General features: G+C 35.7%; 1 protein-coding gene across 1 annotated transcript in view; it reads right to left on the bottom strand.

The window, feature by feature from the left end:
• The window catches only part of LOC139141337 (glucose-6-phosphate 1-dehydrogenase-like), a 242,010-nt gene that overhangs the window by 69,766 nt on the left and 152,212 nt on the right, over positions 1–20,032 (bottom strand). The window contains exon 9 of the mRNA XM_070710971.1: positions 7,710–7,739. Coding sequence (XP_070567072.1) covers positions 7,710–7,739 — 30 coding nt within the window. The remainder of the gene's footprint in view (positions 1–7,709; positions 7,740–20,032) is intronic.

Genomic DNA, 20,032 nt, shown 5'->3' with positions numbered 1-20,032 from the left:
TGATCAATTTTCCGTAGCGGCACACACCCCCGTCGCGGTTCGGCTATGGTTATCGATGCGTACAGAGCTGTAAAATCCGTCGGTATGTCGGTCAATTTATAGTTTTCCTGATTATTTCATGGTGAATTTGCCAATTGGATTTGTAGTATCGTTATCACTCTGTAAAAAACTACATTGCTAACAACACAAGACACAACTTGATGTCGTGTGATAAACGGATAAATATTTCTAGTTTATTCTGTGCTTACACCCACATTTTTGATTGTTCAAAGTTCAATACCAACCATGTTCTGTAATCTTGATGAATGAAGAGCTAGCTTCGGACTTCAAACAATTATATCAGCAGAGTATTTATTGAACTGAGCTTTGTAACATAATGCTTTCTTTATTGAACGTGTTCATGGAGTTTATTAACATAAATATTTTATCGTTGACTTGCTTCAAGTATGGAGGAAAGTACCTCAATGCTTCAAGTCTGTAGGCGTATAATATAAATATCAAAGCATTGCCCGGTTCGCATGCCGTGTTTAAGTGGTAAGCTGTTATCATGGGGTGAACGATTTGCCTCATGTTATGTTGACTTAATTGGCTAGTAAAACGTCGTAACCCATCGATATTGTGACTGAGTACTAGTATGAACATCGCCTTGGAAAAGAAGGTGCGTCATAGTCACTGTTAGGAAAAATATTCTTGTATTACGTCATTATTTACAGTGTCTTACTATAGATACTCACAGATAGCATTCATGCAGCTGTCGACAATCAGCTTGAACGATTGTTTACAAACTGGCCCTTCTACACTTCTCAGAGTCACTACGTGATAGAAAGGCAACAACATTTCACAAGCAAATCACTTTTGGTTTGAATTTATGTTTCGCGATCGTAATATTCTGATCACATCGCCGTCGAGTGTAGAAGTCACAGACTGTACAGAGGTCATGGGACAGGTCACGAGACTTCAAGGACACTTGCATGTATTTATGCTCTTAGAGACGTTTTTACTTTTCAGTTTTAACATTCAACTCTGTGACCTGACCTCATGTGTATTTCCCTCTCAAAGGATAACAATGTTTACTTGTTTTCAACGTTCTATTGGCACAGACCTGCCAAATATACGAGTTCAGGCCCCGTTTTGTGATCGAGAGTGTCCAATGATCAGTCGATGACTCTATTTTTAGTTGAATTATTATTTCAGAAGTATCCATATTTGCTAAGATTTGTAGGCGCAAACGACAATATAATCGAGATGTCAACTGTTTGCCGGACTGATCACATAGCTTAGTAAACTCTGTCTATTACCCCCGTGCTGCACCAAGCATAGCACCATGTTCAGTTCAGTTCAGTATGGTTGTTGCAGTCGTTGTATGTCGGCTCTATAAAAGAATTAATGAAACACATACAAAACATAAATAAAAGAATCTATATTCCCCAGTCACAGGATTGTTTTCATGATGAAACAGATGATCCACGTAATTTGACCCGTGTTCAGAAAGTTTTTTTTTGTTCAAACTACACAGAAATGCGTCGGTGGTAGTGCCGTAATTTCAGTGCTTTCTTTATCGAGTGCTAGGACATTCAGGCTGCTATCAAACGCAAACCAAAATTAGACAACAAATTTTCCCCAGTGCGATGTCGATATTTGCTATGGAATGGCTCTGCCGATGTGCGACCAGTTTTACTTCTCGATCTCACACAAATCGAACAAATTTGGGTATCGTAATTAATTTGAACTTTACATTTGATAAATCATCGACTATTTTTGTGGCATTGATTACACTTCAGACATATTTGTGGCTGTTCATGAATAGGACCTTTTTTGTTAGCATTTTGACCTTCAGCTTGCAATATTTTACAGGCGGAAGTGAACATAGGCAACAGTGACAAAGCACTCTCTTTATTTGACCAAGACGTACTCTCTCTCTCAAATAACAAACCCACAAACTGTTTTAGTAGAGCCGTTCTTGCAATTTACCGCTGCACCCGCGGTATTACCGCGATCGCTACTTGTAAAAAAGAATCAATACAGGTGTGAATGTTTCACCCCAAGTCCGCGGTAATGACTATATCAGGAATATTCACGGAACCCTGAGCGGCAGCAATGCATGGAGACTGAACTACAATACATCGTTGGATGTTTTGATGCGTACATTCCATGGCATGCACGTCACCATAGTAGAATGACAGGCGATATTTTCTCTTTTCCGAGGGAGTATTATGACTAGAAACAACAGCAAATTCACCCTCATAATATATGGATGTTTTTGCTTGCATTGTGTTTCATGTGCGATTTACGCGCTTTCCGTAACTGTTCTGGGCAGACAATGGTTCGCAATGCGTAGTTTGCGCAGTTGAGAGAACATACTAACGCCCTACCCTGAATGAAAATTAAGATTACAATGATAAAAGACAAGTGCATGGAGAAACACAAGTCAATGGCACTGCTGAGGCTTGACAGTGAACGCTGCGGTCATGTAGTGACCGTTCGTGGCTGACTCTGCTCCATATATAATCAACAAGATAAAGTAATGATCAATGACGTAAAGAAATGTAAAATATTCACACATACTCAAAAAGAAGTAGTACTTTGTGCACTCAATCGGGACTCAAAACACAAGAACAGTGAATCACTTAGTAATGCAACAGAGTATGAGGTCAACACAGATTATGGTACCAGACAATAGATGGCGCATTAAGTTCACTTGACAGACAAACAACATGTCCTTCTCAACACTCACTCCACGTGTACAGATTTAAATATGCGTTGTGTGGAACGTGTTGGTTTCTTTGAACTCGAGGTAAGATTTCCGCGCACATGCTATCTCCACGAGATGAGCACGATAATTTCCCTCGCGTTTACCGCGGTAATGGTTAAGTTTCCCGATTCCGGTAGGGTACATACAGACATAAATACATACATACATACATACATACAACCATTCATACATACAGATGCTGCTAACCTACCATATAAGCTCTCTTTGGTATATTTACATATACCAAATGTGAGCTACAAACAGGGTAAACTTCCCCCTCCCCCCAACCTCTAACCCATCCCCAGGCTGAAGACACTGACCCGTCCCTAATGTGCATATTTATAAAATGCATAATCCTTGTGTCAACATTGAAAAAAATACGGTACCATCAAGGACAGTGTGCTCATATTTGGTTTGAATTGGTCCATCAACTTGATCAAGAAATATTTAATCCAGAAAAACAAGAATGACAAAAGTAAATAACGTCTGAAACTTTAGGTACTGGAAGTCAACTTAAGGAACAGGCTTGGTAGAGGAATGTTTCAACACAGTCTTTCATGGTTTCAGCAGGTCTGCCAATATGTATCACTTCATGAACAATGACAGGAAATGACTCAAGGTCAGTGGAGTAGCCTGTTTCAGTCACTGCCACCACTCCTACACACAATACGTACACTGCATACAAATAGGTTAGAGATTACAGAATCTGCAACTCAGATGTGTGGGCTGTTTCAGTTAATGCCACCACTCCCGCAGGATTTCCCCTTTTTTCTTACCTCATTTGCATATTTTTGACACTGACATGTTCATTTGAACAACTTCACATCTCAACCCCTGGGTCTACCTGTACACCTAATACTGTGATGGTAGATGTGGCGGTTTAGGAGCTTTTGCGTGTGGCGGACATACAACCGCACATACATACATGCATACATACATACATACATACATATACATACACCACCGACTCACTGTATAAGCGCTCTTTTTGGTATTTATATACATACCAAATATTAGCTAAAAATTGAAAAATACCGCCAATGGCCCTTGGACATAATGACCGCCTAGTATTATCGGCATTTATCAACAACCCCACTCACTGTGAATTAGACAGACCACGAAGTCAATGTGCAACATATAGCTGAAAGACTTTTTTCACATTGCAATTTTAAGCCCATTTTTGTGAGAAAAGGGACAAGTATATGTATATGGAGAAAAAAGCAGAAGACATATTCGTAAATGGTTTGTTGAGTGAAAATCATGTATGCATCTCTTGAAAAATTTTGGGGTTATGAGGTATAACAGTAGTGTAAGAATTATGAGGTTAGAATAAGTTTGTAAAGCTAAGTTGACAGTAATTAAGATTACAAAATTATACACTAAGCTAAGGAAATCTGAATGAAATAAATGTTGAAAAAAGTAATTGAAGTTAAGATAGGAATAAACCGAATTATGCTAAAAGGTTGGTAAAAGACCATCACAGGAATCGGTCCATACCATGGTGTTGGAAACGTAAAGCCAATCTTACCTGCCACCCTTATTTCAAAAAGGATAAATATTAGTCAATTTAAGGGGGCAAGAAGATTAAGGGAGCCTTCAGTAATTACAGGGGGGGGGGTGGGCCGGGGGAATTTCGCAAACACCTGTACCGTAAAATGTGACCCTCCCCCCCATCCTCCTGTCTAAAATGTGACCCTCCCCCTTGTCCGACATTCTAAAACTTGACCCTCCCCCCCCCCCCAACCACTGCGGTATTCTCCCCGGGAATAACTAAAACAGTATCAGCTAATTTACATAACAATTAGTTCAATTGTTATTTTAGGGACAAATTACAGAGGGGAGGGCTGGTGTTTTTGGAGGGACAGTCTCAATTTATCACGCAAGAATTTTTGAAGAGATATGGTATTTCATACAGTTAAAAGAGGGTCACCATATTTTGTGCAACTAACTATAAGAAGGCAAGATGTAGCTGATTTAGTGCTTCATCCAAAAATATCAAATCATAATACATGGAGTCTATCAGGCAAATTATTGACAATTTACCCCCACAAAACGTGCTATATCTGTATTTTATATATGTTTGATAATGTATTTAAATGTACTTTGCTTTATTAGGGAAGTAAAATGTGCATTTGTGTACAAGAAATTGATTTCTGAATTTCATCTAAAAAGTTGGTTCACTATCCATGGTGTTTATGATGAAATTATGAATAGTTTTTTCCAATACAAAAATAGGTGAATATTTGCATTTGTGTACTCTTGATTATTGATATCAATTTTCTTGATTAGACTAGATTGGTTACAAGTCTACGGTTGTGTAAGAAATTTGATTTTGGAATTTCACCAAATGTCATTCAATACACTATGCATTGGGGTCTATGATGAAACTATGAATAATTTTTTTTCAGTACAAAATTAGATAAATCTGTGCATTTATGTATGCTTGATTATTCACATTATTGTTCTTGATAAGACTAGAATGGTTACAAGTCCATGGTTGTGCAAGAAATTTGATTTTGGAATTTCACCAAAATGTCGATTCACTATGCATTGGGGTCTATGATGAAACTATGAATAATTTTTTTTCAGTACAAAATTAGATAAATCTGTGCATTTATGTATGCTTGATTATTCACATTATTGTTCTTAATAAGACTAGAATGGTTACAAGTCCATGGTTGTGCAAGAAATTTGATTTTGGAATTTCACCAAAATGTCAATTCACTATGCATTGGGGTCTATGATGAAACTATGAATAATTTTTTTTCAGTACAAAATTAGATAAATCTGTGCATTTATGTATGCTTGATTATTCACATTATTGTTCTTGATAAGACTAGAATGGTTACAAGTCCATGGTTGTGCAAGAAATTTGATTTTGGAATTTCACCAAAACGTCGATTCACTATGCATTGGGGTCTATGATGAAACTATGAATAATTTTTTTTCAGTACAAAATTAGATAAATCTGTGCATTTATGTATGCTTGATTATTCACATTATTGTTCTTGATAAGACTAGAATGGTTACAAGTCCATGGTTGTGCAAGAAATTTGATTTTGGAATTTCACCAAAATGTCGATTCACAATGCATTGGGGTCTATGATGAAACTATGAATAATTTTTTTCAGTACAAAATTAGATAAATCTGTGCATTTATGTATGCTTGATTATTCACATTATTGTTCTTGATAAGACTAGAAAGTTTACAAGTCAATGGTTGTGCAAGAAATTTGATTTTGGAATTTCACCAAAATGTCGATTCACTATGCATTGGGGTCTATGATGAAACTATGAATAATTTTTTTTCAGTACAAAATTAGATAAATCTGTGCATTTATGTATGCTTGATTATTTAGATTATTTTTCTTGATTAGACTAGAGTGGTTACAAGTCTATGGTTGTGTAAGAAATTTGATTTTGGAATCTCACCAAATGTCAATTCACTATGCATTGGGGTCTATAAGTGTGTGCGTATTTTGTTGGTGATTTCCTATTCAGGAAATATCACACGGACAATCAAAGTTTTGGCCTTAATATCAGCTTCTGTCAAAAGTGACCCTCCCCCCCAAGATAGGTTTATAAAAAGTGACCCTCCCCCTTGAACTGTTTTCTAAAAAGTGACCCTCCCCAATTCCCCCGGCCCACCCCCCCCCTGTAATTACTGAAGGCTCCCTAAGTAGGGCAGCAAAGTCATGGTCATCTTTTTGTCTAATACCTTGTGTAAGTTCATGAACTTCACAAAATCTTGCTATAGACTTGTTGCTATAGGCAATAACTGTGTTTCAGATCATTTGAGAGCAATCCATCCATGACAGGTTTTCACTGTGATATAGCTTCTATGTAGAAGAGAGAAACTTCTCAAATAATTTTTTGTTCCCTGTAATTTCCTGTGAGAACACACGGACAGATGCTCAGGACAAATGCTAGTGCTAGCTTGATAACTAACCTAAAACTTGTAACTTCATTGTCTAGTAGTAAAGACTGTAACATGTGATGTCCTGGATACTTAATCCTTTCACCACCATGATTTTACCCAAACCCATTGTTATCAATGGTGATCTTGGACCTGTTTACAGGGAACTGGGGTGAACAAGATAATCTCTGGAATGTGAATGTCAAAGTCTGTATATTGTCACAAGGATGTTTACTCAAGATTGAAGTGAGCAGATATGAGATAATATGACAAATGCCTTGGGTCGTCTCAAATGTGAGAATCTAAAATGTGAAATATTGTTTTTTTTATCGCTTTTAATGCCCAAAAGAGCATGGAAATCTCTGATACTTCCATTCAGTGCATCCTCCATGTTTCTAGCATTCATATAACACACATTTCTGTTCCATAACTCATAAAACTGTCCATAACGCAGGATTGGTGTACCTTCCAAAAATACACATATGGAAGGCCCCTAAAATCAATTAGTTGAAAAAAGGGGTCAACAATTTCCTATATCTATCTCATGCTGATCCGTTTGGCACCATTTTGAGGAATCGGAATCTTGAACACAGTCTAAACATCTGTACCAAATATCAACACAGTCTGTTCCGCAGTTTTTGACTTTTTGTCGTTTACGGAAATTTTCACTATCAGACATCCACTCAACCCCCTCACAGTAACATGATGACCTACGGTCATTATGTTAAAAATTGATTAGGCATGTCAGCATACATATTGGCTTCAGACATGAAAATATCATAACTACATATTAATATTGGATTATGTTGCCATAAATACCCAACAGCACAATGCTCGGTTGAAATGAAATTAATGTTCAAGTAGTTGCGTAATTACTGCGGATCTGTATACAAAAATTTGTAACAAATTAGACTGGAACACAAAGAGACATTGACTGCCATACTTGCACTAGGCTTGCACCATGTTTGCATGCACACACACAGCGTATTGCTCAACACAGTGTAACTTTTGGTAATAATGTTGGACTTGTATAATACTTACCTTTTCCACATTTCAGAATGAAAGGCACACCTGAGAAAGAAAGAGAGAGATACAGCATTCAATCATAATCCTATTATTTGCATAACACAGGTGACAAGTCATTGCACAACACACAGGCCATTAAAATGCCTCTGAAACAGCTCTGTGGTTCAATACTGGCATAAAAAGTTACGTGTGGACTTTCCAAAGTGGTTCTGAAATGTTTCAAATTCGAGGTGGTTTAGCTGGCCAGACCTGAGCTGGTGTAGGGATTAACTGTATTTGCAACTCACGGTGTTGACAGACTGAGCTGCTTCAGAGCCATCTTAAACGCCCTTATGCAACTGGTATTTGTAACACATAACCATGGACGTAAAAAAAGAGGTCCATGTATATAACAAAACAACAGCCAACATTCAATTTTCTTTCGTCTTGTCTGTCACACAGATCACTACATCTTCTGGAAATAATTGGTCTGATGATGAGATCAGTCTGCTTATCTTGGCGGACAATTATATACAGAGAATGCTGAATGGAACCTGTAGAGACAGCCTTGTTTACAAAATAAAATTGCTGAAAGGGATCTACAAAAGCTGATCAGTGCCGCAAGAAAAAGGCACTGAAATCTACGTACAAAGAAGTTGTTGATAGCAACAGGCAGTATGACAATACAATGTCATTCATGTCAGCCATCTTAAGCTTGTTACAATGCTGTATGCTTGGCCATATACCCGGTACACTTTTGAAGAGGGTGCATTGAGCCGGCTGAAACACCAAAACAAAACAAATTTTGTGTGTGTGTGGACACAATTGGACTCAAATACTAATCCCCTCTGTTTGCAAATAAGAAATAGTGTCACAGAAATGTTTCAAATGTTTTCCTGTCTGACCGTACTCATACTCCCTGCTTGATTAACTGTTTTTGGAAGCTGTTGATACATGTTTGGATTGTGAAACTTTTCATTTCTGTGACTTGTGCAATCATTATTACATGGGGCTGTCCTTGTGCAGTACCTTATCAGTCGAGTATGTAAGAAATTTCTCGGACTGACGTGTCTCTAAATTTCTATTGTGGACTTGATGACAGTTTTATATCTACATGTTGTCACCAGGATCATTCTGTGATGTTCACATCAATCTTCCTTATTGGCATTTGGATTGGTATGTCATTAGTGATGTTGATTATTTGTTGTTGTGTGGTGTGGATCCACCAATTATTTAAAAGTGCTCATTTCCTAAGATTCGAGACCATACATTGTTTAAAATAACACAAAAAATATGCTCAAATGCTGGATGATAATGGTTGCAGTTGGCGCACACATTATTAAACATAGGGTTAATGTCCCTGAAGCTACTATAGATGGTACAGAGGACATACATAGCATAATACCTGATTAAGTGAGAGCTGAGGTCCTTTGGCAATACAGTGACATGTACGCAGTATTCTTATGGCAGGAGAACTGTTTCAGTATGGCTCTTACCTACAGAGCCCCATATAAACAGACATTCATCAATAGCCAGCATAGAAAACTGCCATCTGTGCCTATAAAAATGGCATAAATTGCCCAAAAACTACAAAATTTATTTATTTATTTTTTATTTATTTATTTATTTATTTATTTATCTATTCGTTCTGACATCCAACAAGCATAGCTCAATAATTGGATGCAGACAAAGAAGAAATAATACAAGGAAAAGACAAATAACTACATGCAGAAACCAACTAAAACAAAGGGCATTAAACAAGTAACAACAGAGACTGACAAATATCAAAAACTCTCAATAGTAAAATGACTATCAGCAAGAGATAACAAAACAGATAACACTTGGATTTAAAAGCACTAAAGCTGGTAAACAAATCAATATCAAAACGATAGACACTATTTAAAAGTGTCATTGCCGAGATGAAAAACAATATTTTGACAGGTTAACGCGGTGATTTGGTACCCGGAAAAGGTCAGAAGACCTGAGATACCTTGGGGGCACATAGAAATTGAAGGAGCTATTAATATCTGGACAATTGGTAATGAAATTGACACACTTGAAGATAAAACAAAGATCTAAAACTTGACGACGAATGAAAAGAGGCGAAAGTTTAAAATAAGAACATGTAAAATGTAAAATAATTATCAGCATTGTACTCCATTCCCTTCTTAAAACACAGAAATTTAATAAATTTCTTCTGAACTCCTTCAATTCTATCAATGTACGAGTTCCGGTGTGGAGACCACACAACCGAACATTGATGACAAGGATACTCCTAACAAGTGCAATATGAATACTTTTGATGGCAGTGGTATTAGTAAAGTCGCAGCAAGTCCTTTAATAAAACCGACCAATTGCAATTTCATCATTATTTTTTTGCATTATCAATAAGATAACCCCTACAAACCTGCGTACCAAATGTCAAAGCTATCAGATGAGCAGTTTTTGAGAGACAAATTTTTTGATCAAAAATTGCAAAAATTGCCCCAAAATTACAAAATTGCAGATTTCATCATAATTTATATACATCAACTTAAGTTCATCGCTATAAACCTGTATAACAAAGCTGTCAGACAAGCATTTTTGATGAAATAACTTTTTGGCCAAACATAGGGCCAAAGTCCCTGAAGCTACTATAGACATGGATTTCCTGACTGTATGAAATTATCTCACTAAGGTCATCCTAGGGACCTGTAAACCAAATATTAAAGCTGTCTGACAAGTGGTTTTGAAAAAACAAGCGACCCAACAGTTGACAGTGCTCTGCTGTGTTATGTAGACGATAACTTTTTGTGACACATGTATTGATGAAGAAGATGGATACCTTTTATAGCTCATTTCAGGATGGCCTGACCAAAAATTGCAAAATTAGCTGCAAAAATACAAAATTGACGATTTCATCATAATTTCAATACATTACATTAAGATAAAGCCTAGGAACCTGTATACCAAATATCAAAACTATCAGATGAGTAACTTTTGAGAAACAGATATTTTGACCAAAAATGGCAAAAATTGACCCAAAAATACAAAAATTGAAGATTTCGTCAAATTTCAATATATCACACTAAGACAACCTCTAGGAACCTGTATACCAAATATCAAAGGCATCAGACAAGTAGATTTTGAGAAACATATTTTTTGACCAAAAATGGCAAACATGGGGCCCGGGGGCACCGACGTCCTTTGTACCTCCTTACTGTTTATTATTAGCCATAAATGTGAAATTTGGCAAAAAGTCAAATTGTTTGGACATAATTATGAAAGTTATTTGTTCTGGTTAGTTACTACTCCAGAATAAGTTCAAGTGTGGAATCTAAGTATCAACAGCCTTAGTATATGTGTGAAAGTGAATTAAGAATAAGAGATGGGACGCAATAGGATCAACAATATCTATAACAGGAAACAGTGAACTTATGTAATACAGAAGGGGAGAAAATTTAGCCACAAACTATTGTAATATAATGGACCATGGCTAATCTAAACCAAATAACTTAAACTGGATTGTTGGCATTATTTACACGTGTATTTATTGTCCATCAAATAGAAAATAAGTTTGGGCCATTGACTAAAAAACATTTGCTTATTACACTCACCACATTTGTACTTAGTATTTGGAATGTACACCTATCTACAAAACAATGAAAAAAAGGTTGGACACTGTAGGTCAACAGTGCATCTTTAATGTATGAGACTGAATAAGCTTACCCCTCAAGTATATGTACAGGCAAAAACAATATTTAATTTGGAATTACGTAGTACAGGGAAGGACATACAATATGGTGAAAAGCAAACTAAATATAAAAACTGAATATACAATGATATTGAAATGTTGTTTTACAGTCATGAGTATCTGGTGTGTGCCAAGAGACAAATATTAAAATTGGACAGCATCATCCTGACCACAGTTTCTCTGACTGGTTGTTTCCTTCTGATTTTCTGACACAGTGATAGATACAAAATATCTATACAACATAGCTTGCACTTTGTTCACAGCAGAACTGTAAATACTGGCTTCTGGCAGCTCAAACGTCGCAATAACTACATTTTTTGATATGATACGGAGTGCCTTGCACACATATGCAATATGCAGTGACAGTCGATGTAATTCATAGTAAGAGTCTCTTTGCTGCCTCCATGATTCAAGCATAGTGTTGTTGACAGTGCACGATTTAAAGTAGCCACGAGGAAATTCTGATGGTCTTTTAGTGGAAATATATGTAACAACAGTGAAACAAACAACATTTGTTATCGTGACCATGCTAAAGTGTAATCTTGGATCATGTATGATCTGATGATCACGCCAAATTGCAATGTCGGATTTTGCCGTGATTCTGAAGTGCACGTACTTCCTTAGTAAATCGGTCAGCACACAAGCACACACTATTTTTAGCGATCGAAGTCAACAATGATGTCAAAATGAACGCACAACTGACGAAATTACCCAAAATAAGCAACAGAAAACTAAAAGTTATCGCTGTGTCTAAAGGACAGTACATCAACATAAAACGACGCTTGTTATGACATGGACAAAGAAGGAGAGAGCGTTCCCTTGCTCTCACCCAGCTATTACCGTAGTACAGTGGGATTGCCTTGCTAAAGCAATGGATTCGCCGGTACGCGGTAACGGGTGAGTACTGAGTACAGAGGCCATCATTCTTCAGTCTATCGAAGGAGCGTTTTGTGCCAAAAAATACACGACAGCAACAAAAGTACCATCACTGTGAACCTCATATTAACAAAACATCATCAAATACACGCTAAAAACTTTAAAACGTCAAAATTCGCTCTAGACTGAGAAACAAGATGGCGTCAGTTTGATTCTTCAAAGTCCTTGAAGCTTGCGAAACAATGCTAACTTGTTATATGCGCATGCGCGTATTAAGGGGAGAACTATTTGATTTCTCGGGGGAGGGGGTATGGAGGAAGTGGGTATGGGAGCAATTTTTTTCCCAGAAAGAGTGACAGCAATTTTTTATTTCTACTGTCAGACCTGCATCAATTTTTTTTTCAAATGGAGTAGCAGTGCAATTTTTCAAATTTAAGCCAGTATTTCACATATCACAGGATGGTTTTATGTAATATTCATTTTAAATTCCAACAAATAAAAAAAATAGTGACAATGTCACTGGTCGCTCCCATATAGTTATCAAAACAAGCTAAAATCAAGCTAAAAGATTTTTTTATCACAAATAGAAACAATTCCCCCAATAAAATAAAATTATACAAATTTCACCAGAATTTGATCAAGTCTTACTGACGTCACCCGTAAAAACCTCTACACTAAGTTTCAACTCAATCGGACGTGTGGTTTCAGAGTTAAAAAAAATTTTTGATCAAAAATGAAAAAAAATAGCCAAAAAATGCAAATATGCAAATTTCACCACGATTTGCCCAGATTTGAGAAAGGTCACTCCTATGCACTTCCATACCAAGTTTCAAATCAATCAGACTTGTGGTTTCAGAGAAGAAGATTTTTTGACCAAAAATGGGAGAAAATTACAAAAAAATTCATGAAAAATAGCAAGTCCAAGATACTGACCCAAGATGTGCACAATCATTTCAGGTCAGCCCAAAGTACTTACATGCTAATTTTTCATCTAATCTGCTTAGTGGCTATTGAGATTTTCAATAAAATGTAAACTTGTAAACATATATACATATGGCTATGGGAGCTAACAAACGACCCAATGGTCGACAGAGCTCTGCTGTGTTATGAAGAGAGCAACGTTTTGTGACATATGTATTGATGAAGAAGGTTGAGATCTTTGATAGCTCATTTCAGGATGGCCTGACCTAAAATGGCAAAATTAGCTGCAAAAATACAAAATTGATGATTTCATCATAATTATGTATAAAAATGTATACCAAATATCAAAGCTATCACATGAGTAACTTTTGAGAAACAAATATTTTGACCAAAAACAGCAAAAACTGACCCAAAAATACAAAAATTGAAGATTTCATCAAATTTCACTATATCACACTAAGAGAACCCCCAGGAACCTGTATACCAAATATCAAAGGCATCAGACAAGTAGTTTTTGAGAAACACATTTTTTGACCAAAAATGGCAAAAATTGCACCAAAAATACAAAATTGCAGATTTCATCATATATTCTGTATATCATATTTAGTTTATCTGTAGGAACCTGTATAACAAATATCAAAGCTGTCTGACGAGCGGTTTTGATGAAATAAATTTTTGACCAATAAATGACAAAAAAATTCCTTAAAAATACAGATTTGCTTATTTCATCACAATTTGAACAAATCCAAGTTGGGCTATCCCTAGGGACCTGTATACCAAATATCAAAGCTGTCAGACGAGCGGTTTTGATGAAATAAATTTTTGACCAAAAATGACAAAAAAATTCCTTAAAAATACAGATTGGCTTACTTCATTACAATTTGAACAAATCTAAGTTGGGCTATCCCTAGGGACCTGTATACCAAATATCAAAGCTGTCAGACGAGCGGTTTTGATGAAATAAATTTTTGACCAAAAATGACAAAAAAATTCCTTAAAAATACAGATTTGCTTATTTCATCACAATTTGAACAAATCAAAGTTGGGCTATCCCTAGGGACCTGTATACCAAATATCAAAGCTGTCAGACAAGCGGTTTTGATGAAATAAATTTTTGACCAAAAATGACAAAAAAATTCCTTAAAAATACAGATTTGCATATTTCATCACAATTTGAACAAATCCAAGTTGGGTTATCCCTAGGGACCTGTATAGCAAATATCAAAGCTGTCTGACCAGCGGTTATGAAGAAGGAGATTTTTTACCAAAAACGCCTTTTTTGGCACTTATTTGCATATTTTTGGCAATGACAACTTCATTTGAACAAAATCTCATCTACAGCCCATCATCCATGTACACACCAAATATCAAGATGAAATGTGCAGCGGTTTTGGAGTTTTTGATGTTGACGGACAGACATACAGACATACAGACATACAGACATACAGACATACATACATACATACATACAGACATTTTCCTAGCCTATAAGAATAGCTTCCATTGCCATATATACATATGGCTATGGGAGCTAAAAAATGGAACATTAGGGGAAGGCTGCATTAACTTGCATGGTACCTGAAACCCGAGTTCTTGCCTGACCAACTCGGGTGACAAACAGAAGACTTTTAATCCCCAAGGTATGAATGTTCCATTGTTATGTTTATCTAATCCAGCTGGTGCTATTGTAGTGCCATTGTAGGAAAGGCAGGTCTGTGAAATTGATCCTCTAGGAAAGTCGGGTACTCCTAAGTTAATGGAGCCTTCCCGTAATGAATTCTAGTATATTTACAATTTTAAATTATAGAACACTTTTTTGGCAAATCAACTGTGATTAGTACTATACAAGCTTTTCTTTAAAACAGTCAATTTCTTTTAAGTTCTCAGGGGAGATGTTATCTTTTGTGGTCAGAGAAACAAGGCTCACACATTGTATTTCATTATATTTGTTGTTCCTCAATTTTTCATTGTCAACCTGTAATCTTTCTAACATATTTATATTAATTGAGAGAATAATATATTGGTTTAAAACTAGTTTATTGACTCCTGTCTTGTGTTTTAAATTTTCACAATTTACAGAAGTCAAATAGTCCCATCTAGATATTGCCTATGCCATTGAGATATTGCAACAAAAATCCTGAAAAATGATTTCTTGGGTCAGAAAAGAGAAGGAAAACATCAAGTGCACTGAGGTGTAAAGTAGTGAATGCTTATATCATAAGTGCTGAAAAAAACACATAAGATTTGCTTCTGGTAAAAATATTTGCGGCACCTATGGCAGCATGCCAGCAAAGAATACATGAGGATGAAGTTTCCAAAATTTTGCTCATTTCAAGTGCATCGTGACAATTCCCCTTTTTCCTTCTGTCTGTTATGAGAATTTTTTTTTTCTCAAGCCATTACAGGCTTAATTTTTTTCTTCTATTTCACCTGGTGACAATTTATTTTTCTCTCAAAATCCTACATACCCCCCCGAAATCAAGTGGTTCTCCCCTAAGTGAGCCCCTGACCTATACGGGCTAGTGGATTGCTTCCTTTATAGAAGTGTATATGCCTGCCGGTACCGGTGATTATCGCCTACGGAGGCCATCATTCTTAAGTCGATCAAAGGCGCCTTTCGTACCAAAAAATACACGACAGCCGCAAAAGTGCATCACTGTCAACTTCATAACTATGAAACATATTGAAATACACAGTGAAACGTTTAAACCTAAAAAATATGACCTGACCGAGAAACAAGATGGCGTCCGTTTCGATTCTTCAACTCAGATTTTGTCCTACATTTTTGCGCATGCGCAGACGATAGCTTTAGCAAAAGTGAGTAAAAATCAAGTAAATATAAAATAAAAATAGTGACAACATCACTGTTCGCTCCCATATAGTTATCAAAACAAGTCAACAATTGTATGAAACATGGACATACATACAGACAGACTGACATACACAGACTGGCACAGAGTGATGACATTGACCCCAAGTGTGCCTTGGCCCATGGACAGTGATAAAGATATAACAAACAGTTGAATGTAATGATAAAATAGTTAAGTATAGGCCTATACAGGCACTGAGAGTGAATATGTTACAGCAATTTGATTAGTTTCTTTTCCTTTTCTACTTCTGTGATAATCTTTCAGAAAATCAATCTGCAAGGCAGTTTATGTATTGACAAATATGTTATCTTTTACAAGCACACAGCAAACTGTTCTTGATTTTTCATTTACAATATTTGACATAGACTGAAATACATAACATGCAACCAATGTTTACACTTTGCCCATACACCAGATACATGGAGAAATTTCAATATACAATCATCAACTCAGAAACCCTACACTAAAAGTAAACGTTGTTTTCTTCAAGAACAGCTGGTGCATCCACATCTGGAACAACTTACAAACTTAACCAATTACACAAGGATGATGACACAAGAGATAAAGTTAAACTGTGGTGAACTTGACTATTCCTTTCAAATCCTTACCTAACTTGACATCTTAAACTAAAATACACTGCATTGTTAATTGTGCACAAAAATACATCGGGGTGGACCATTTGATAAGGGATGGTGTCTGGAAGATCGATGAGGTACATTATCTTTTTTATTCAATCCATTGTACATTCTTTTTTCCCCACTTTCCCACCTTTTCTTTTTGTCAAACCTTCTCTGGCTGAATTTTTTATTGGCATTTGTTTGGAATTTTTTCAAAATCTGCCAGGATTTTTTTACCGCATTTCAACACCAAATACAGTTTAACACATCAAATGCTTACTAAATCACCACATTATATACTCTTAGTTCCAGTAGGTATAAAATTACCAAAAAAAATCTTAAAAATACAGAATGAAAGATATCCCAGTAAAACTGAGAGTTTCACGAAGTTACCCCCAAAATTCAAAATTCCGGATTTCAACTTAATTTCAATATATCTTATTAACAAAAACCCTAAGAACCAGTTCACTAAATATCAAAGCAATCAGACTGGTAAATTTTGAGAAACAAATTTTTTGACCACAAATGAGAAAAATTTCCCCCAAATTACAAAATTGCAGATTTCATCCTAATTTTAAATATATCTAATTAACATAAACCCTAGGAACCTGTACACTAGATATCAAAGCTACCAGATCAGAAGTTTTAGGAGAAAAAAATTATGACCAAAAAAGGCAAAAATTGCCCCCAAAATAAAAAAAAAATTGCCAGTTTCAACATACCTTCAATAAATTATATTGAGATTAATCTTAAATACCTGTATACCAAATATCAAAGCTATCAAATCAGTAGTTTTTGGATAAAAAAATTTTTTATCAAAAATTGACAAAATTGCCCTAAAATTAAAAATATGACAATATCAATACAATTTGTACAGGCATGACTGAGTTCATCCTGAGGAACATGAATATCAAGTTTCATAGCAATCAGACAAGTGATTTCAGAGAACAGGAGTTTTTGACTAAAAAACGGAAAAAATACCCTAAAAATACAAACATGCAAATTTCATCCCAATTTTTGCACAAATAATTTAGAAATCCTAAAGAAATCTGCATACCAAGTTTCAACCAAATCTGATCAATGCTTACTGAGTTTTAGCCATTTGCAGGATTATTCCTTTTTTCCCCTCATTTGCATATTTTTGGCACTGACATGTTCATTTGAACAAATTCACATCTCCACCCCTAGGTGCACCTGTACACCAAATACTAAGACAGCAGGTGCTACGGTTTAAGAGTTTTTGACGTGGACGGACATACATACATACATACATACATACATACATACATACATACATACATACATACATACATACATACATACATACATACATACATACATACGTACATACATTCATACATACAGACGACATTTTTCCACCTTAGAAGAATACCTCCCATTTGCATATATACATATGCATATATGGGAGCTAAAAATGAATAAAAATATTGTTTAAAAATAATAAAAGGCATGTATCACCAAATTTTGAATATTTCTGACGGCATTTCAACTATACAAACACCCATGCCAAACATCACAATAATCAAATCAGTGGTTTTGAGGAAAAATTGAAAATAGTGGTTTTCACAAAAAAGCTAAAAAAGTTGCTTTAAAATGATTCAATCAAAAAAACAAAAAAGACCGTTCGAGATACATGCCCAAGTGACCATCAGACCAAATTTCAGAAAAAGTTACTGAAGCGTTTTTGAGATACCTGCGTCCACGGCATACGGCCCACTACATTGGGCATTTTGGGCCGCACCATCACATTAGTTCTTTGGGCCCACAGGGCCAAAAAGGACTAAAATTGCACCAAAAATACAAAATTGCAGATTTCGTCATATATTCAATATACTATATTTAATTTATCTGTAGGAAACTGTATACCAAATATCAAAGCTGTCAGACGAGCTGTTTTGATGAAATAAAGTTTTGACCAAAAATGACCAAAAAAATTCCTTAAAAATACAAATTTGTATATTTCATCCCAATGTGAACAAATCTAAGTTGGGTTATCCCTGGAGACCTGTATACCAAATAACAAAGTTTTCTGATCAGCGGTTATGGAGAAGATTTTTTACCAAAAACGTCTTTTTTGGTGCTTATTTGCATATTTTCAACAATATCACACAATTAAAAAAACTGGTTTCTCAAAATCATATTTTTCATCTACACAACAAATATCAAATCTGTAAGTACTGCGGTTCTCAAGATATTTGAGTGGATGGACGCCTCACAAACGGACGTACATACATACATACATACCGTATTCCTCTGATTCTAAAACCCCGCCCGTTTATAACACCTCCCAGGATTATTTTATCGATTCGTAATTGGCCGTTAGTTCATTTATAACGCCCCCCAGGTGTATTGTATCAATAATGGTTATGTCAGGTCGTATTGCTGTAGTTGTCAAAGATTCTAAATCTGCTTCAAACATGTCGGGAGTTAAAATGGTATCTTCTATGACAATGCGAGAACTGTCATTCACAGAAATTTGCTGGACTATCAAATTAACAATTGTATTGTGTTGATCTTGATACATTCTTTGGTATTTTGTACATCCATTCAATATGCGTGAAACTCTGTCAGTTGGGTGATTACACAAAGGACACCGTTTATCATACTGTGTAGGGTAGTACAGTGAAAGGAGGCTTACATTCTAACAGTTGTAATCTGCCTCTGATGGTAAAACTAATAATACTATCCTTTAAGGTAGCGGTAAAGGCTAGAGCATCAGTTATAAACTTCAATAAAACTATTAAAACATAAAAGTAGTCCACAGTCTCTGTGGAATAAAAAAAACTAGACATTTGGGCACAAAGGCATTGCAGAGTTATAGCCCGTTGAAACTTCTGAAAAACTGACCAAATAAGAGGAAGTTGGGGAGTCCTTAGTGTATTAACTATGGTAGAGGTCCCCTAGCTTTTAAAAAAATGTTTGAAAAGGGAAAGTCATTTTTTACTGTTTTTTAGGAAAGTTTGACAAGGCAGTGCTTGCATTCAGAATGCGTGACTGCTATTATAAATGCATTTTTAGATTCTTTGAGTGTCAAAGAGGTGTCAAAAGTGAGATTAACCAAAAAGACTGCTCTTTGACTTCAAAAGAGGGGTGCAAATATGGCTTGTTTTCAACAATTTTGACAGAATAACAGTTTTCCTACATAATTTTATACCAATTAAATCCAACCTTTGAAATGAGATATGGACATGGAATTTTTACAGCCTATTAACAAGGTTACAGATAAGATTTGTACGGCACAATTTTCCTGTATTTGAAGTACTTTTTGAAAAATCACATTTTGAAATTTGAAAGAATTTTTAATAATTTTTTGATATGTAA

This window comes from Ptychodera flava, chromosome 9 (assembly GCF_041260155.1).
Source record: "Ptychodera flava strain L36383 chromosome 9, AS_Pfla_20210202, whole genome shotgun sequence".
In the NCBI taxonomy this organism is placed as follows: Eukaryota; Metazoa; Hemichordata; class Enteropneusta; family Ptychoderidae; genus Ptychodera; species Ptychodera flava.
The sequence above is the reverse complement of the archived record's forward strand: the minus strand, read 5'-3'. Positions and strand labels throughout refer to the sequence as shown.